The sequence below is a fragment of the Tursiops truncatus genome, chromosome 12 (assembly GCF_011762595.2).
Source record: "Tursiops truncatus isolate mTurTru1 chromosome 12, mTurTru1.mat.Y, whole genome shotgun sequence".
In the NCBI taxonomy this organism is placed as follows: domain Eukaryota; kingdom Metazoa; phylum Chordata; class Mammalia; order Artiodactyla; family Delphinidae; genus Tursiops; species Tursiops truncatus.
The window spans coordinates 36,426,809-36,448,583 of NC_047045.1; the positions used below are offsets into that span (position 1 = coordinate 36,426,809).

A 21,775-nucleotide genomic window follows, 5' to 3' on the forward strand; every position below is an offset into this window, starting at 1 on the left:
TGTGTGTTTTGTAGACCAAAGGCTGACTCTAAGGTTATACTTGTTCATACTAATTTTTCACATCAACCTAGAACAACGGATGGTCCTGTCCCTGGAAGAGAGACTCAGGATATAAGATTAATGAGAGTGCAGTTCTAGGTGTTCGTGTTTCCCTTTGTTCTGAGCGTCTGTTTTACTGTTTTATTCCCACTAAGTACTTTTGGCTGTAATACAGCATATGTGATTTTCAATAACGCAGCACTGTATTTCGATTTCTCAAAAGAAACCCAGACGTGAGTCTGATTTTTAAATTGGACAACATTGGTGGAAAGACGCTCACCTGGAGATAAAAAGGAAGTAAACTGATAGAAGATTTCGGTGTCCTTCTTCTGACCGCTGTACCCCACGACGCTGCCGACCTCAAGCGGGAAGGTCTTGAGGAGAGCACCGGTGGCTAGGTCGTGAAGCTGCAGAGTGTTCTTCACGTTATGGAGGTAGCATAACACCAAAAAGTTGGACCTGACGCAAGCTACCCACTCTGAAAAGATAACAACAGATAAAGCATAATGTGGTTTTGAAAATTAGCCCAAAATATACTCATGTCACCGAACAATAGTTCTTGAGTTCAATCAACACTGTGCTCTGCGGCAGTGAGACTTGCAAGGGATTTTATAATTGGTGTTAATCATGCATCATGTTTTCAGCGTATCCCTTTAATAAATCACTGCCACTGTCATCTCCAGAGGTAACAAGATAGTCTCCACCTGGGGCCAGGAGCTTTGGATGATCTAGATAACGTGTGTAATACAAATAACCCTGCTTACCTATTCTGTGTCCAATATCATGCTACAGGAGGTATAAGAAGGAAAACCACAAAGCCCGAATCACGATCCACATCTGTCAGGATCGTTTATTCAACCATCTGTATTAAATGTAAATGTATGTGCCAGATACCCTACAGGGTGCTGGACGGACCAGCAAGAAGATGAGGTCATTTCTGTCCTTGAGACACAATCGCGTAAAAATACACGTAGTAACTTGTAAACAAGGGTGAGTGAGTGGTTGGTTGGGACCCCAAATAAGAGAGAGCCCTTGAGCAAATGCTGAATTATGTCTGGAGGGCAGGGGTGTGAAGGCGGGGGGCCTGGTGGTGTCGGGAACAGGACAGCTCTCTGGGGGACGAGAAGGTGGGAAAACATGACTCAAGGAATGAAGGCCAGAGCTGGGGATGAGGAGAGAGAAAAGGAACATGAATGAACCAACAGCAGGAAGGAAGGGAGCGAGGGAAGGAGACTGGGAGAAAGAACGAGGTAGAGATCCATTTTCAAGAAGAAGAAAACCGGGCTTCCCTGGTGGCGCAGTGGTTGGGAGTCCGCCTGCTGATGCAGGGGACATGGGTTCGTGCCCTGATTGGGGAAGATCCCACTTTGTGGCTGGGCACGTGAGCCATGGCCGCTGAGCCTGCGCGTCCGGAGCCTGTGCTCCGCAACGGGAGAGGCCACGGCAGTGAGAGGCCCACACACCGCAAAAAAAAAAAAAAAAAAAAAAAAAGAAGAAGAAGAAGAAAACTGCTGCTCCATTCGGGGGTGGGCGGGGGCAGTAGTGGTGGTTTGATGGGGGACTGGGTGAGCCAGGTAGGGGCGAGTTTAGGCCTTTCTGACTCAGCCGTTACTGAGGAGCTACTGTTGGAGAGAAGGGTGACACACATAAAGATGGCATCAGATGTATGCATCCGACGACTGACCAGAGAACAACAGAGGTGCACAGAGGGTGGAGGGGAGACCCGAACACACAACTGTAAGAAGCCGGGCAGAACACCATATCAAGCTGGGGATAAAGTCTGGAGGAGGGGGCAAAGAAACAAAAGGCATCTCCCAGGAAGACTCACCAGGACGTGGCAAGTGTGGGGACAGGAAAGTGAGGCAGAGACAGGAGGCCTCTCCGTGTCCAGGGCTGCAGCTTCAGTATGGTACCGTCCGAGACGGAGCTGGGAGAGCGGAGGTGAGTGAGCAGAGGAGGAAAGGAGAAAGCAGGGGGGCAGGCACCAAGCACAATCCGTCGTGCTCTGGATGAGATGCGCCAGCGCTAAGGACAGGCCATCCAGAGGGAGAGATGCTTTAGTAAATGGAAGCAAGGACAGGGCTGCAGGGAACAGCTCTAGCGCGTGGAAAAGAAAAGCCTTTCTTGGGTCTCATGGTGGGATGCAGGGCAAGGGGCTCTTGACACTGCTTATTTTTAAACCCAAGAAACTAGTAGTTCACGCATATAACGTTATGAATGATCAACAAGACACAGGCCAGAGGGAGCTCTGAGGATCCCCAGGGGCCTCAGTCTCGGCGGGTGGTTTAGATTACTACCGCAAACTTTTCCTCAAGTCAGGATAGAAGGAAGAACTCTTACACCTGAAAGTAATTTGCTCATCCAATACGACTTTTTAAGTGCTTCAATCAAGCAATATATGTCATGTGGCTTTAATGTTTTAAGGAAAGTAAGGGGAAAAAAACTGAAGTAAATTATTTCTGTCCAAAAATAATCAATCTGTGTTAACTACGAGTACATCAGAATTCTAAAACAGACGAAGTGAATAAGAAAAGGACAAGGTGATTTGTAGACTGTCGTTAATAAAAGCTCTGACTTTACAGCTGTACTTTATGACTCATCTCTAGTTTTTATTCTCAATAGGGCGTTCTGTGCTAATGACACACTGCAAATTCAACTGTGCTTCTCTTTGAATTGATGAGTTCTGTGAATATGGAAGGTTTCCCCTTTCCAGTCTAAAGAACTTATAACCTTTTAGAGGAAAGGTTATAAAAATATAATCTTGATTTGCATTTCATTAGATCTGCAAGTGAGATAGGATGTCACCTTAAGGTACAGTTAAAACTGCCTTAGGGGGGCTTTAAAAGGCAGAAAATTCACACGCCTTGGGAAATATTTGTACCTCTGATGCTTCCCTATGTGAGAATCGCTGTTCCAACCTGACTCGAACCTGAAAAACACCCAGGGCACTCGCTGTTCAGGAAGACATGCCCACCAAGTCTCCCCTGGACCCACCAAGGCCTGAGGGCCCCTCCTGTGGCACTTAGGAAGCACTCACTAAATGCTGGCTCTTACCACCCTTAGGGGGGACATTCTGTCTCAGTTTGGACAGAAGTCATCAGGTTACCAAAGTCGCATGAAGGTGTTCATGGAAAAGGCAGAAAACCTGTTCTAGGATTCGTGGGTCCCTCAACCAAATATACGAGGGTCAGAGATGGAATGGAAGGTTTTGAGGACACAGGGTGAAGCGATTTCCTTGGAAAGAGCCCCTGTCATGCTGTAAGTCCCCCTCCCCGCTGGGGAAAACCCCAGCCTGAGAGAGACAGAGCACCGGTGCCTAATCCGAAGCTGAGAAGCACGTATGGACTGTGGACTGTGGAGGAGCCCAGGATGGGCTGCTGCCCTGGGGCTGCAAATGGGGGTTGTGTAGGAAAGAGCATGGGTGGGGCTGCCTTGGGTCCTGTCTGACAGAACTGCCTGAGGTGTTGCAGACCTCTTTACAGAAGCAGGCGGAGGGATGAGCCAGAAGCCCAGGGGTGAAGGGGATCCCAGGCAAACGCCCAGAGCAGCGCTTCCTCCTGGGCCAAGGGAACTGCCCAAGCAAGGGCCCGGCGGGAGCGCCCTTGGGAAGCGCTCAGAGACTCAGCTGTAATCAGCTGACCACCTTCCGCTCTACCCGCTAAGCAAGGCCAGGCTGAAATATCTGCAGGCACAGAGCACACTGCCTTGAGCCAGTGCGGAAGACGTCCTTACTTTTCCAGGATGTGCACCTGGATCTGACTCCAATACTTGTGCCTTAATTCACTGAAAAACCCATGCCAGGACTGCTTTATGTGACAATGGGCCACTCTGCAGCTCTCAAAAGGAATTATTTTCCTGATTATATACACCTTATACCTTCCCATTGGGGGATGGCCCTAGATTTTATCCCCATTCAACCCATCAGCAGAAGTTCACCTCCACAAGCAAACTCTTCACTGGCTTGAACGTACTCGACTCTCCTTTTGTGTCAAAAAGTGTAACAAAATTAGAGAGTCTCATTTTAAATCCAGCTTTCAGGCAAGAAGTAACTTATAAAGCAGTATATTATTTTTGGAAAATCACTGAGAAAATCAGTAATGGGAACTTAAAGGAACTCTGAAACATGACAGATAAAGAACTGAGGCTCTCAAGAGGTTACCGTAGCGCAGTGCACACAGCATCAAGTGCAATGTATTTCAATTAACTCTGACAAGAGTCTCTTCCCTTTTCCGGTAAGAGGACTGTAAACCCACCCTAAGATCTACAATAGGTGTACTATGAACAGCCAAAGCTTATTCAGAAGCTAAAAGCTAAGGATTCTGAATCCAACTGATTTAAAAAAAACTAAACATTAGTGATTATCAGACAATAACTACACAAAGACGGCCGATATTTTTTTTTCTAATAAAAGAAAAGCACTACCTTTGAAGGTCTGGATTCACACCTTCACAATTTTTTGAAGACCCCACACAGTATTGTACTAACTACAAAGACGTCACACGGTAAACACCTAGTTGCGCTACTGAGACATTTCACAATTAGAGGTTGAAGGTGCTTCACCTTGTAACCGGTCACCGGAGAATGAGAGATGCACCAACTTCCTGACGTTCTTACCAGAAACAAAAGCACAACTTCCAAGCGGCACGTACTCTTACCCAAGACGTCTTTCTCGTGCTCAGGAACAAGCACCTTCCACCTGGACTCCTCGGGATCTGTGAAGTCAATGTTGATCAGGCGGTAGTTGGGAGAATGACGATTTGTCTTGAACGTGAACACCGTGCCCTCGTTGGTTACATAGTCATATTCCCCTTCGAAGTTGTCGATCAGCTTCACCCACTTCAGGATTCCTGGTGAGAGACCAAGCACCTCTGTCACCTCTCCAGGGTTTGAAATGGTGTGGTTTGTATGTGGGGGGCGGGGGATGGATCTTTTCTGTCTATAGAACACAAAGCAGACACAATATTTGGAAGACCTAAGGCATGAGAAAGAGCAAGGGCGAATGTGGGTAAATTTTAAGGTTTCCAAATAACGCAAACCTGGCAATGAAGGAGAGTGGAGAATTCTCTCAGCCCATTACCCCACATAATCCGGCACATCCCCTTCTACCTGAGAGGGTCTCAAATCCGAGCACGTCTTTCTACCTCTACTGCCATCACTCCACCCCAAGTCTTTATTTCCCTCTGGTTATGAGCAGTGGCTCACAATTGGGGATGATCTCACCCCCACCAGCGGACTTCTGGAAATGTCTGCAGACCTTTTGGTTGTTACAACTTGGCAAGTGAGAGGAGGGCTACTACGAGCATCTAGTGGGAAGAGGCCGGAGATGCTGCTTCAAGGCACAAGATACCCTTTTGACAAAGAGCCAGCTAGCCCCAGATGTCAGTACGTGGCTGGGGAACCCTGGTGTGCGGCATCAGCTTCCCACCTGCTCTGCCCACTGCCACTCTTGTTCTTCTCGGTAGCAGCCACCACCATGTCTTACTATCCTAAGCTGGTCCCTGTTGGTACCCTTCCGAGAAATTTCCCCACTGCTCTTTGAATCAAATCCAAATTCCTTCTTTCGGTCTCCATGGTCCTGCATGTTACAGTCCTTGCCCACTTAGCTAACCTCAGATGTTCCAACTTTTGCCTCGCTCCCTGTCCTCTGGCAACAGTGGCCTCTGTTAGGTTCCTTAAGACATGCTTCACTTCAGGGCCTTGTCACAAGCTGTTTCCCTTGCCTACCCCACTCTCAAATGGCTAGGTCCCTCTCACCTGCACCCAGATCATTTCTTCACAGCACTTCTCTCAAGATACATACACCTGAGCCTTGAACAACATGGGTTTGAATTGCGTGGGTTCCCTTATAGGGGGTTATTTTCAATAGTAAATACCGCAGTACTACCTGATCTGCAGTTGGTTGAATCCACGGATGCAGAGGGACCATGTATCCAGGGGGCCAACTGTAACCTCCAAGTGGTTCAAGGGTCAACTGTACCTAATTTGCTTGTTTATAATTTGTCTTTTTTATTCACTATTTAATACTCAGCACCCAGACAGAGTGGCACCTTCAAAGGTGCAAAATAAAATTGGTGTTGAATGCAAGGACGGACACTTTCCAGTCCTTCTGTTCTAAGAACTAGTCTGGAGAAGGTCAACGCTACAAAGAGATCTTAAATGTGTCCCCCATCATCATCATTTAAATGGCTCACTAAATGTCACTGTTAATATTAAAAAAAAAAATCCACTGGGAAGACATCTGGTTCATAATGTATCAGACATAAATGTTTAGAGGACATCTCAAAAATCTTATAAACGAAAAAGCTCTATGACTTCTAAACTGCTCAAAGGCAATGCCGGATCTCAGCTATTCTCCAATTAATCTCCTACCTTCGATTTCACAATGAAATTGCTACATTAATTTACATCGTTCATTTATATTCCTGGCGAGTTTACGTTCATTGTCTCATTCATCTCTATAACATAATATCTTTATATAACTTGTTGTTGAATTAAATTAATCAGGGAAAATATAATCCCATGGCAGAGAGTTTCTCAGTTAGATATAACTGAATTGAAACCCCAGCTCCAGCGACAATTTAGCTGTGTGACCTTGAACAATCTCTTTATACCTTGCTGAGCCTCATTTTCTCAACTGTAGATGAGAAACAGCAAGTAAATGTGACAATTATAAGTGACTAATACCTACCCTACAACAAAAACCTCAACAAATATTATTTTAAAATAAACGGCTGGAATTAAAACTAATAATAAGATAGGCAGTTAAAAAAAATCTACTGCTTTTCCACATGTTAGCAATACCAGTTGGAAAACATGGTGGGGACAGGGGACCTCATTTATATTAGCAGTAAAATTAATGAATACTTAAGAATGTGCTTAACAAGAAATGTGGACTCTATGAGAAAAGCTCTAAAATTTTTCTAAGGAATCTTAAAAAACAACAACAAACAAAACCTGGATAACTGGAAACACATACCATATCCCTAGATAGGAAGACTCAGTATTTCAAAGGTGCAAATAATTCCAGAAGAAATCTACAAATTTAACACAATTTCAATTCCAAAATCCAAATGAGCTTTTTAGGGAATCTGACAACATCATTCTGAAGTTCATCTGGAAGAATAAGCACTTAAGGACAGTTGATATATTTTTGATGACAGAACAAGAAGGAACTTCTTGTGCTGTGATGCTCTGAACAAGCCCCCTCCCTCCTGAAGGAAATTATCACCCTTTTATGATAATCATTTTCTTATTTTTCTTTGTTCGTTTTCTGCCTTAACATGCAGCCACAAACACTACAGTCTAATTTTGCCTCATTTTTGAACTTCTAATAGAATGAAACCATACCACATTATTCTTTTGTGTCTGATTTCTTTCTGTTCTTGATATCTGACCTTACATTATGTTTGTGAGATTATTCATCCTCTGGTTATTGTTACCGACTTCTGGTTAAATCTTACTGTATACAAAGAACATACTCTGTATGATTTCAATCTTTTTAAATCTGTTGAGAAAAGCTTTGTGGCCTAATTTTTTTTTCTTAAATGATTTTAAAATGTTCCTGTATGTGACCAAAAAGAACGTGTATTTTGCAGACCTTCCCTGTGATATGCTAAGAATGTCTACTAAGTAATTTGTTAATCTTTTGTTCAAATCCATATATTTACTGATTTAGAGGGCCATTTTTTCTATCAGTCAAAGAAAAGGTCTGTTAAAATGTTTCTCTATGATTGTAGATTTGTCCATTATTATTTGTATTTCTGTTAACTTTTACTCTCTGTATTTTGAAATCATGCTCTTAGATATATACAGTTAGAATTATTATATCTAAATAAAACTGAATTGAACCTTTTATGATTATAGAGTTTTATCTCTAGTAATGCATTTTGCTTTGAAGTCTACTTGGATATTAAGACAGCTACATCATTTTCGTTTTGACATCTTTGGCCAGTTGTCTTCTGCAGACTGGAGGGCCCCAATTTGCTCTTCTCTGTGTCTCTTAACCACTCATATGCTTTCCACCTCTTGGTGGGCTGCATTCTATGTAATTTATTTTAATATTCATTTCACTAATTCTCTCTTCAGCTATGTCTAATCTCTTCTTTAATCTAATCACTTAATTTTTAATGTTAATCATTTTTCTATTTTTAGAAGTTCTACTTCATCCTCTTCCAAACAGGTTTGGTCATTACTGACAATATCTTGTTTCTTGCTTATGTTTCCAAGCTTCTCATTTATTTTTTTTAAAAAGCAGCATCACTATTTTAAAAAGTGTATTTACACACTTATTTTACAGTAGAAATCTGGTAATTCCACTCTGGTGTGACTCTGCTGGCTCTACTTCTCGTGCTGGTGAATTTCTTCATCTGCTCTGTGATTTCTGATTGTGAACTGACTTCCCTCGGAACACTATCTGTGAGAATTCTTGAAGGCCTGGGTTGAAGGGACACTATTTCAGACAAGATGTGTATATGGCTTCTGTTTCCCTCTTGGGAGGCAACCAACCTGGGAGCACTTTAAATTCTTGGCATGAGGATTTTTGGACCTCATCGAGACAATCAAGTCAACTTGCACCCACGTGAAGGTCAGCCCTTCTCATGTTTTAGGAGGATTCCCATCCTGCCTCCAAGGTAGAGACAAACCTCCAAGGCAGGTTTCCTTACTATACCCTGCCTCTCCCCTCCTCCCTGGCTCCAACACTGGCGGGTTTATTTCTCAATAATCCTCACACCACCACCAAAGGGAAACTCAGCCTCAAGGCCCAGCAGAAACATTCTGGGACAATCCAGCTTATATCCCAGGACTCCGGCTTTCATTTTGTCTTTGGTCTTTACGATTTCTCGTCCTTTGTGCCAATTAGCAATATACTTAGTAAGATGCTTTATTAACTTTTTACAACATTTCAGTTGCTTCAGTTGGGAGATAATTCAGAGTGTATCATCTGCTACACTCCTACAAACAGAAATCCTTACAATTAATTTCCATAAACAATTAAGTTCTGCATCTGAGCCAAACATTTTCTTGTCCAGTGACAAACTGCTAACCTCAAAAGCAGGTGATCCATTCAAAGAAAACTGCATCTTAGTTTACATAAAACAATACTTTAAAAGGAAAAGAAACCCAAAGACTATTCCTTATAAGAATAAGCTAAAAAATTAGTTGGTAATGCAAAATTTGCAGATAGTCAGAAAGCTACATTTGTTTATAATAAGAATGATGAAACACAATTTTCTGGACTGTGACATTTGTAGACACAGAGTCTTGGTTCAGGGAAATGTCAGATTCTTTAAGTGTTCCCCTGACAATAAAACATCTTCTGATGTGAAACCTTTATTTCTCAAAGTAACCACCTTACGGTTTCTGCCGAAAAGGTCTTTCAGCCATTGCAGTGGTATTTATTATGACCCTACCTCCCCCTGCCTGCAAAAAAGTCACGGGAACATCCACCAAAGGCAAAACACAGCAGAAATTTCCTTCAGTACCTCTGTATAGTCAGGTGAGCCTGAAGATGTGGTGCACTTGTTTTAAATAAGCCAGCTCCAAAGAGCACCAAAACAATAAAAAAGTTTGTGGCCATTATCTGCCACCAATTTCTGAAGCATTAACTTTAGTCATAAATACACACAAGTCATATATTCATGCAGACTTAGGAATGTGGCTGGATTTTTACAAATCCATTAAAATCTGAAAAGCTGTTCAAAGTACAGGCTCACAGGGCAGCATATTTAAAATGAGGACTCATGAAATCCCTTGGCTCTCTGGAAACCTTTGCTCCTCAGGCTTTGGCCACAAGATAATTTAAGAGAAAAGGTATTCCAGTTGAACAATGGGGCTCATTCAGTTTTGCTATTCACAGGTTAAAACACTGTTGATTTAATGGGAAATAGGAAAGGTACTTCAAAAAAAGAGATGTGGCTAGACTCTCCAACCATCTCACTTTTTGCCCACTTTTTCTGAGGTCTTTTTGTCTGGAAGTGGTATTCTTCCCTCTGAAGCCAACAGAATTCGATTCCCAAACTTCTCCACATTCAAGTTAAAATTACTTTTTTTTTTTTTTTTTTTGCGGTACGTGGGCCTCTCACTGTTGTGGCCTCTCCTGTTGAGGAGGCTCAGTGGCCATAGCTCACGGACCCAGCCGCTCCGCAGCATGTGGGATCTTCCCAGACCGGGGCACGAACTCATGTCCACTGCATCGGCAGGACTCTCAACCACTGCGCCACCAGGGAAGCCCTAAAATTACTTTTTATAAACCTGCTTCTTGGTGAGGGAATAATCTGTTTACTGAGTGAAGGTGAGCTTAACATAAGTAATCTAAAGCTTTCCATAGAGCAAAGTCGTGACTTGTATTGCTTTCTTTGAAAATCAATGGTATTAACTACATCGCCTAGAAAACGTTTTGTAAGCTCTCTTGTGATAGGAGCTAAAAAGCGCGCTTACATTTGACAAAACAGAGGGTCTGGCCTCTAACAACAGTAACTGATGCATGCACAGCTCATGCTCTAGGGCTGAGGAGAGCAGAAGTCTGCTGTCCTCTCCGGCCTGATGCCTCCATTCTGTCACAACTGCCACATGGTGACGGTTAGAGCATGGGCGTGGAATTCAACTGACCTGGGTCTGAGTCTCACAATGGCATCAGGAAAGCTAACTGGCCTCACCAGCCTCAGCTTCCTTGGGATAACAACATGTGCTCCTCAGAGGTTGTTAAGAAGACAGTGAAATATCGACACGCATAGCTCAGAACCTGGCACACGGGAAATGCTACATAAACAATACTAACTACCATCCCAAATAACCCCAGCGTTCTTCAAGTGACAAAAATAAGCTGAATGTGGCTTCTGAAGAGCACTGTTTGCTAACGGCGAACTAATCAAATCTAGTTTCCATCTCTCAGGGCACATAGCCATTTTCCTAGAAAAAGCCTTTATAATCACTAACTTAAAAATTAGTAAAATTATTACTTTTATCACTAGTACTTCATATTTTACTTCAAAATTCATGTTTTGCTTATTTTTATACTGTCGTTCGACGTTCCAATTCTTTTGGGTTGTTGGCATTCCCTCTCTGAAACACAGACTTATTTTCTAATAATTCCCTGCCTTTCACAGAAGCCCTCCTCCCCTGTTGGTCTGACTTTTAACACCCCGATGACTTTGCTAAACTTTAGACAACTCATCTGTTTCAAGCTCCTGGAATGTTTATCTCCTCCTTTCCTCTCCATCTCCAAAAGATGTCCAGCCCCACCAGGCATGAACATGGGAGTCAAAATTGTCCCAGCTACCTAGAAACAAGAGGTCATCTGCCTCGTAATGCCAGAGATGGCTGAGTGAACAATTTAAGTGTCTGATAAACACTGAGCTTCCTTTTGTAGTTCTATGTTAGCATGTAGGGTAGACTGATTTCTCATGCAGGAGAAAGCCAGTTTTCTTTAAAGACATGAAAGCATTAAAATGAACACATGGTGAGTGCTGAAAATGATCAAACTTTCAGCAAAAAAGGAAAAAGCTGAGAGACAGGTTAGTGAAAGTCTGGGTGAGGTATAGGATATACTGCTATTTCCTTACAAAAATCAGTATGTCAGCATCACCCATCTTTTCCCCCTAAACCCTTCATAAATGCTGTGACATGAGCAAAGACCATTTCAGGTCCGTTTTAAGGATAGCTGCACTGAAAAAGAAGGGTGTTAAATTACCAACAACAAGGATTTTAGACATTTATAGTTCTTTGCACCTAACAGTTACTTCCTACGGATTCTATTTAAAAACCTCTGATATAGTTGTACGTTAATTCAGAATAGGGCCACATGGTCAGTGTCTCTTGCTGCTGACTATCCTATAAAATAGAGAATAAAGTATCTGACCTTCTACAGAAAAATGAAAGAACCCAAAAGAAAAGAGAACGAACAAAAGAGACAACAGAGGGACTTTCACGGTGGTCCAGTGGTTAAGAATCCGCCTACCAGTGCAGGGGAGGCAGGTTCAATCCCTGGTCAGGGAACTAAGATCCCACATGCTGCGGGGCAACTGAACCTGCGTGCCGCAACTACTGAGCCTGTGTGCCACAACTAGAGAGAAGCCCGTGTGCTGAAACAAAAGATCCTGCATGCCGCAATGAAAATCCCATGTGCCTCAACTAAGACCTGATGCAGCCAAATAAATAAATAATTTTAAAAAAGACAGACAACAGAGAGAAGTGAGTCTAGAGTTTCCAAACTCCAGAGAGGTCCTAACTCTGAGCCTGGGCATGTATGCTTGACGACAGCACAACTGATAAGACCTGATGCTGTGCACTGGCCGTCTCATGGCCTCTGTCCAGCCGACGGGGAGCACACACCCGGCGGGGATGGGCTGTCATCACTGCCATCACCCAACACAGCGCCTGGCACAAAGTGGGCACCAATTAATGTCTGCTTCATGACTAAATATAACATTCACACAATCCTACATTTCAGACTGAACCTTACATACACTTCTTGATAATGTAAAGACAACAGAAGTAACCAAATTTAAAAGAAGTTAGTAGTATCTTCCACTTTTCCAATAAGAATAGTTAGAAATTAATACACTAAATTAAATATGTGTAAGTGTTGAAAACCATCTTTTATATTTTTAGGGTATAAAATTAACTTTTCTTTCTTTTCATTTTTTTAAAATGAAACTTTATTAGGTGCATTGATTTGGAATTCAGAAACTTTTAAATTGTAGCTCTTCCTCAAAGTATTTATTTATTTATTTATTTAATATATATATATTTTTGGGCTGCGCTGTGTAGCATGTGGGATCTCAGTTCCTTGACCCACGCCCCCTGCATTAGAAGTATGGAGTGTTAACCACTGGACCACCAGGAAGTCCCTAAATTAAGTTTTCATTAAAAATTTTAGAAGCCCACATATTGGAGTGAAAACAGACAACTCTGAGGCCTGATATTTAACTGTATCGTAAAAAATACGTGAAAATTTCTTCTAAATTTAGTCTACGTGAAGCAACTCTATGTATTCAAAATATTTATAAGAAATTTAGGAAACAAAGTGTGTATGTGTGTGTGTGTGTGTGTGTGTGTGTGTGTGTGTGTGTGTGTATATATATCTCTCTCAAAAGAAATAGTCTTGATTTAGAAAGGTACAGAAAATATAACTAAGAAAATCCAGACAAAATCATTTTCTTGCAAGGTTCAGGATGATTAATTTCAACTAATCTGCATGCATGAATCACATTAAGAATCACAGGAGTCAAGACACAGCTGTCTTTTCCATTGCAGAACTCATAAAATGTCATGCCTCCCCGGTGTCCTAAGTGATACCTTGATACCTTTTTACTTTCAATTTTAAATAAGAGAAGCAGAAATCTTCTGCTCATGTAATACACAGGACTGGAGAAACGTGGTCTGTACTTTTTGATTGTTCTCAGGGTTAAATAAAGGACAAAAGTTTAATTTAAAACAGCGTGGAGGCCAGAAGGGTAAAGATTCAAAATACAAGTAAATTAACAGTTACAGATGGAGGACGGCTTCTCAAGCAGGGCCACCTGAGCACGGGATCCTCAAGGGGTGAGGGAAGTTGCTGGAGACAAGCTGGTGCCCACTTACTATGAGTCTGTGTTAAAGAAAAGTTACTCTGACACCTGTAAAAAGGTAAAGAAGACTTTATTCAGGACTATTGTGATAGGTGTCAAGACTACTGCAATTAGGGACAGACGTCAGGCTGAACTCAAACACAGAAAAGACGGCTGGAGATTTATAGCCAATGTGCAGAATGAGGGGACTGGTGATCAAAATTTACTAAGAGAAGATACCAGGGTAGGGGGATTCTTGTTGAAGGCAGGTCAAGCATGTGGGGAATGGACAGGGGAATGAGGAATTTGATCAGATATCAGGGGTAAGGGACTGTCTTTAAACTGACTTAGCAGGATTCTCACAACTGGGCTATGTAGGCCAAGCAAGGAGGGTGGGGGGCAAGGAACTAAGGCTGAGACCTAATTGAGAAGAGGCTCAGAGGAGCCTGACTGAAGTCTGGTCAAGGAGAGAATCTTTGTTGTCATCAGGCACTGTTCTAGGCGCTGGGGACTCCAAGAAGAGCAAGACAGACAAGATCCCTGATCTCATGCAGCTCAAAAATACTCACACGGTGTTTTTATATGGAGAGAAAAAGAAATCAGAATAGGGGAAAGGGGAAGAAGGGCCAACTACAGAGGGAAAAGTATCAACCAAAAGCATGAGGAAGCATGGTAACTTCTAGGGCACAAGTCCCTCTTCTCCCAGAGAAAGCCGATAGTGACTTGGAACACGTCTCTGGCAGCCAGCGCAAAAGAGGGTGTGATATTCTTTGGAGGGGGCCTGCTGAGCCGTTTTGAACACGTGGAAAATTATGCAGATTTCTAATGCCCAGATGATGGGCCTAGTGCCATTTCCATACAGTGGCGAGTGAAGTGAGTCAGGGGAGTTACCTGTTCAGACAGGTAAGGACAGGAGCAGCTACAGGAACTGCAGTTCCTGTGGAAAGGCTACGGCCCATTGTTTGCAAGAAATGTGTTCGTATTACTACTAAGTAAAAATACCGCAAATGTAAATGGCAGAAATGAGGTTCTCCGAAGAGAGGCAAAGGGTAACAGGAGAGAGATTAAGCTCACAGAGCAGCACGTAGTAAGAAGGTCAGTCCTTGAACAGAAAATCAAATTGACATGATGAATGTAAATCATAATCAGAGAGAACACTTTTAATTCTCAACATTCTAAGATTTTTTTCCATTCTGTATTTATGTAGTTTTGTTTTCCTTTTACCTTTTTCTATGATATTAAGTAGCCATTGGCCACTTTTTTGCGCTTCTTATTTTAAACTGCACACAGGCAGAAAGGTTTCCTGGGAGACAAAGATGATGGAAATGTTATAAAAGAGCTTAAGTGAAATTATTTAGTTCTCCAGACAGGCAATTTAGTGGTCCCCTAATAAATAAAAAATTAATGTACAGTAAAATACTGATAAATCTCCCTGACTTTAAGGCAAAAATGATTAAAATTATAACAGAAAGACCTGAGGTTATCAAAAGGGATATCAATTTCAGCAATATAACATTAACGATTTTGTAACACTGGATTTAGTTTTCAGTCACCAGCTATTCAGGTTTAACTCACCTACCATTTCAGTTAACTAGTGTATTTAGCATTTAACTTAAATGTTAATTATTCTTCTCCTTAGTTTAAACAGGGAAACAAAAATGGGGGAACAGTAAGGAAACAGCAAGAAAAAGATCCTAGGTGGCAGTCACAGTCACCAACTGGGCATATGCTCCCTGGAATTTTCAGTTATCAACCTGCAAAATTAAACACATCTCCCACGAGAGGCACACCTCTTCCTGTGTTCTTTGATGTAAGGCCTCTTTTCTGACTATGAATCCGGTTTTACAGAAAACAAGTCAAAATCAAGATCTGTGTTTGGAGCAGCTTCGATACTGAAGATAAATTATTTTTAGGGCATCTTCAATCTATTTTAATCCACTACCTAAAACCATTGTGTAGTGATTCCAAATATTCCCCTTTCAGTCAAAAAACAAAAGGATAAAGAAGGCATGCTTGAGAGCCCACCGTATGCCAGGAACCCTGCTAGGCCCTTTTCTATGCATTTTCATTATTCCTCACAATTCCTCATGAAGTAGGTATCACTGCCTCATTTGTAGTTGTGGAAATATTAAGAGAAAAGGATAACTTTCCCAAGGTCACCAATTATTTAGAGGTAGAGCTGAGATTAAAATTCACATCTGATTTGAAAGCCTTAAGGTTACTGTCTCAAGGTACTCAACTGTAATTAGTAAGAGCTATTTAAAAAATTTTAATGATTACGATATCCATCTGCTATGTCTCCCGTTATAAACCAAATATACTTAGTGTCTTCAACAGTTAAACTCACACACAGTACTTGTTTTTTTAATCGGTTATAATCATATTATTAACTCATAATGAAGCAGCAATCAATTAAAAAAACAAAAAGACCCAAGATCTCTCTAATCTTGCCCTACACAATTGACTTTTGAACCCATGGATGGAAACTGATTTCCAGTTCATCTTTCTAGTACTGGTCAGTCATTGCAACTGTTGAGAGCTTTCAGAATCCCACGACCACCATTCAAAAGAAGAGCTCCTCTGAGGTTTATGTTACCCACGAGTTTAATACTAATAAAGCAATAATTTAAAAAAGATTACAGGCCCAGCATTACACCCAGAATTTAGCAGCTATCAATGCGAACACTCTCCAAACTGATCCTAACCCATTTGTGTGCAACTCAACAGCTTAAATTCACCTACCTTACTCACTTAAATTCTGCTTTCTTGTCAACAGTATATTATGTATTTTTCTGAATGACACAATGAACTTCACATACTGGTCAGTTTAGTAACCTTCTTATAAAATGACATCAGGTTAGTATCATAAGACTTATTTGCTCTATTGTCTTCCATGTGGTTTTCCACGAGCTCACTGGGATGGTCTTTTTGTTACTTCAACTTATCTAGGCTGATGTCCTGAGTTAATCGATCAAACTTTAATCTAGGTGTTACCGTGAAGGTATTTTATGGATATGATTAAAGACCATAATCAGTTGACTTTAACTAAAGGAGATTACTTAGATAATCTAGGTAGGCCTGAGCCTTCCAGCAGAGCTGAGGCTTCCATGAATAAGAAGAAATTCCACTTGTGGACGGCAGCCTGCCCTTCCTGATGGCCTGCCCTACTGGTTTCAGACTTACTTAGCCAGCCCCATAATCATGTAAGCCAATTCCTTGCAGTAAATCTCTTAATATATATATCCTACAGGTTCTGCTTCTCTGGTTAAACCTTGAAGATACTTTCACAAACCATCAATATTTCACAAACGTAAAACACCCAGAAATACCTTTAGTAAGAAAGATGTAGTTCCTATGCAACTCAGAGATACAGTCCCAAATAAATTCATAGATTTACACATAGCTCTAGTCAAACATGGCTGGATTTTGTTCAGATCATGGCAAAATAATCTTAAAGTTCCTCTGTAAGAATTTTTAAAGAAAGAGAGAAAAGGAGAACAATTTGGACAAGAATAACTGCTAACGTTTACTGAGTGCTTACTCTGTGCTGGGCTCTTCATCTAAGCTACACAAAACCATCTAAGAAACAGAGAAGACAATGGTCACATAAGCTAAGGAAAGACCAAGTCGGGAAGGGAGGCCAGGACCTGGCTTATGTGGTAAATAATGCCTTCCAATCTGAATGCATCACAGCCAGTGGGTTTCTTGATGTACTTGTGAGGAGCGGCGGATTCTGCGTCCTCTTATCCCACCATCTGGACTCCTCCCCGGCCACTAGCACTTCTTAGATGCTTCCCTGTTTTTCTCTCATGCACCTCTAGTGCACCGGTGCACCTCTGTACTGCCTTCCTCCTGGAATCCCAATCTCTGGGTATCACACCCTCTTCTCTAATTCCTCACGAGTGCTGAAAAAGTGTGTGGGGGGGGGAGAGGTAGTGGAAAAAAAAAAGGTAAGGACGAAGAGGTGAGGGAGAAAACAGAGGCGCCAGCACTTGCTAAGTCTCATTCAAAGTAATACCATCTATTATTAAAGTGGACAGAGCAATAGCAGTTCAGTATATATACGTGGATGAAACTGTTTAATTTCCTCCAGCTGCAGAGAAGACAATTTGTGCACCTTTTAAAAACTAGCTTACCTAATAATTTAAAGATATAATGAAGTAATAAAGACAAAATGAAAGCGGCACTCTCTGGAGGAAGAACACTGTAACTGGAGAAAGGCCAAGTCCCTTCCACCATCCCAGATCCACAGAGGAACACTGGGCAGGACAGCAGCACAGTAACTGCTGTTCGCTTTTTCAGATTTGACCTTCCATGCTCAGCTCTATGCAGACCTAGACTTGCAACTCAAGTGAGAGATTCTCGGGCGGTGGTGTGCTCCTCTCAGAGAATGTGAAAACTGATGCGGTGGATCCAATTTTCTTGAGATCAAAATGGGTGTATCTTTTTTTTTTTCGAAACAGAAAAAAAAATGTAGCTTTATTCAATGGATATATATTTAATATTAGAAGAGAGATGCCTTCATCCTGCTGTATGTGTGAATGGTGCTCTGTAACAGCTAAGAATGTTAGGATACAGACCTTGCTCAGAGAAGTTTAAAAATGACGCAGTGTCCAATCAATAATAAAAAAAAGGTAGGGCTTCCCTGGTGGCACAGTGGTTGAGAGTCCGCCTGCCAACGCAGGGGACACGGGTTCGTGCCCCGGTCCAGGAGGATCCCACATGCTGCGGAGTGGCTGGGCCCGTGAGCCATGGCCGCTGAGCCTGCGTGTCCGGAGCCTGTGCTCCGCAACGGGAGAGGCCACAACAGTGAGAGGCCCGCGTACCGCAAAAAAAAAAAAAAAAAAAAAAAAAAAAAGGTATGTATTTTCTGATCATAATGTAATATACATTAGATACTAATAATGAGGTAATCTAATCAACAACTAGAAATGTGCTCAATATTGTATATTTTGAAAATTTGTGTCAACTGTCTCTAAAATATATTTATTTTACATTAAGCAGACCATGGGGTAATTGTATCCTTGTCTGAGTGTTAGTGTATCCCTGAGAGAGTTTTGGGGTCTGAGAATTTTCAGCATAGTAAATAGTGCAGCTGAAAAGCTTTAATGCTTGATGATGGTGCTAGTATGATAATAAATGTTGGAAGAAAACAACATTTAAGATGAGCCACGTCTAGAACTTGTAACTGGCTGGTCCTATGCTTACTATCTTGATACATAGGGTTTCAGGAAGCAAAATCAGGCTGACATTGTACGTGTGTTCAGTACTGAGCAGTTGTCCTGTGATCATCTTTTAACCCAATAAATTGTCACTGGTGTCCTCTTTCCTGTGACAGTTTGCACCATTACATCTAGACAGTGATAATGCTTTACAGACCAAAGGGTCAGTTTCCCCCAAACGCTCTTTATGTGCAATGTGGACAGGAAACTTTCACACTCATAAGCATGCAAGCAATATGGTTAGCCTCAATCTACAGAGAAAATGCTAAAGCCAACGAAGAGCTTCGTTCAATTTCTTTTCATTTTAAGGAATAATATCGAAAGAAAAAAATCATACGAACTGAGATGACGTGGTTAAATGGAAGAAGGTTTCTTGGGAAATCGATTAGAAGACCAACATAATGGCTTTTTAATGGAGCTTCCTGGAGTAATCATCCGTGTTTGAAAGACAGCTTACCGGTGATGCCACTGGGTTCCTGCTGGAGGTCACAATACCAGAGTCGGTTTACGGGATCACACCCCTCCCTTATCGACAACAAGACGTAGCGACCGTCGTCAGATAACTATGAAGGAAACAAAAGCAGCACACGGGGCTGATTAGAATATATTTTTTTGTGAGAACACTGGTAAATATTAAGTAAAAAATAAAGGTTCACCGCAAATGCAGTATCTTTACCCCAAACAGTTGGACTGGATAAGAAAGTTATCAGAAGAAAAGGTGAACATCAATTTTTTAACTTATTTCACTGTGAATCACAGTTTATTTTAACAAAACACAGTGAAATATTTAAGTTGAAAATATTTATATATAACTGAATGTCATGACTCAGTGTGACTTTTATTTAAAGTCTATTCTTTATGGTCAATAATACTGTGATAATTCTGTATGGTGACAGACGGTTACTGGACTTGTCACGGTGATCGTTTGTAACGTATCTGTTGGATAGCTACCTTGTACATCTGAAACTAACACAATATTCTATGTCAGTTACACTTAAATTTTTTTAAAGTTAAAAAAAATAAAGTCTATTCTTTAACTGAAAAATACACGCAATCTGTCATTTTGAATATAAATGTCCCTGAATTTGAAATTTTGTCACAGGTTACACGTTTTAAAAGCTGTTCTAAATGAGTAAGAATTAGCAAAATGGGCGCAGATGCACAAACGTTCATTTGTGGTTTATACTGGTCACATTAGCAAGTTTCTACTGAACAACTAAACAACTTTTGATGCGTATCTTTAGTCCCCTATATATCACAAGGCGGCAGAGATAAAAGACCTGTGCTTCAGTGGATTTCTTTTAAAATATTAAACAGGAGAACCTTAGGTAGCAAAAAGAATCTTGATAAAAAACGAATGCAACAAATAATACATTACGGTTTTGAGTTGTCAAAATTGATATAAGTAGTATCAGACTATATACATCCTTTTGCAACTTTTTTCATTCAATATAATTTAAAAAATTAATCCATGTTGATACGTGTATATTTGCTTCACTTATTTTAACTGCTGTAAAATATTCCAATCTAGGAATACATCACAACTAATTGATCCATTTTCCTACCACATAATTAGATTATTTCCATTTTCTTCCTTTGTGATTTTTGTCCTTATTATAAGCAATACTTTAAAAAATTTCTGAACATGTTTATCGTGGCCTCATATAGATGTTTCCTGGGGTACATAACTACAAGTAAAACTGCTCAGTGGTATGATATGCACATACTCAACTTTACTAGATGTTGCCAAATTATTTTCCTAACTGGTTGTATTGACTTACACTCACATATCTGTCCTGTTTTCCACATCCTACTCTGAAGGTGAATTTTATGTGTCATCTTGGCTAGGCCACAGGACCTATATATTTGGTTTATTCTAGATGTTTCTGTGAAGGTGTTTTTTTTTGGACGAGGTTAACGTTTAAATTGGTGGACTTTGAGTAAAGCTGACTACTCTTCATAATGTGGGTCAATCTCAACCAATCAGTTGAAGGCCTTCATAGAAAATGACGGACCTCCCCTGGCCAGAAGGAATTCTGCCAGCAGATGGCCCTTGGACTCAAGCTGAAACTCCTCCCTGGGTTTCCAGCCTGTCAGCCTACCCTGTAGATTTTGGAAGTGTCAAGCCCCTACAATCATGTTAGCCAATTCCTTTAAACAAGTTTCTCTCTCTCTATATATATTATACATACATATATTCCATTGGTTCTGTTTCTCTGGAGAACCCTGACGAATGCACTTACCAACAACTGCTATTCCTTCATTTATTCATTCGATAAATAGCTGCTAAGCAGCTAATATGTGCAAGACATTTTCCTAGATGCTAAAGATAAATCAGTGAATAAATCAAGGGGGAAAAGTTACACCCTAGTGGAGGAGACATGTCCATAAATATGGAGTAACGTAGTCTATTATAAAATGCTAAATGCCGTACAGAACATGAACAGGTCTGGGTAAGGGAGGCAGGATGTGTGGGGAGGGACTGCAGTTTTAAATATGGCAGTCAAGGAAGGCTTCATAAGAAGGTGTCTTGCCAACTGATGGGAACATGCTGTATAGCACAGGGAACTCTACCTAAATGGGAGGGAGTCCAAAAGGGAGGGGATATCTGTATGTGTATGGCTGATACATTTTGTTGCGCAGTGGAGGCCAATACAACATTGTAAAGCAACCATACTCCAATAAAAACTTAAAAAAAAAAAGGTGCCTTTCCACTGTCTTCTGACTTGCATTGTTTCAGATGAGAAGTCATTCATGTTTTTCTCCCTATGTACAATGTAATGTGTTTTCCTACCTGGCTGCTTTTAAATTTTTCTTATTATCTTTGGTCTTCTATGAATTGATTACAATGGGCTTTGCTGTAGTAGCCTCTTTCAGATTTGTTGAGCTTCTTGAATCTGTAGGTTTGTCTGTTTTACCGAATTCATAACATTTTTGGCTGTTTTTCTCCTCGTATGATTTGTGTGT

The 21,775-nt window shown here is 41.2% G+C and overlaps 1 protein-coding gene across 1 annotated transcript in view; it reads right to left on the bottom strand.

Moving 5' to 3' along the window:
- The window catches only part of PREP (prolyl endopeptidase), a 138,644-nt gene that overhangs the window by 65,951 nt on the left and 50,918 nt on the right, over nt 1-21,775 (bottom strand). Inside the window, exons 7-9 of the mRNA XM_019929501.3 lie at nt 19,266-19,371; nt 4,695-4,886; nt 320-517 (exon numbers count right to left, since the gene is read on the bottom strand). Of these exons, the coding sequence (XP_019785060.1) occupies nt 320-517; nt 4,695-4,886; nt 19,266-19,371 (496 nt within the window). The remainder of the gene's footprint in view (nt 1-319; nt 518-4,694; nt 4,887-19,265; nt 19,372-21,775) is intronic.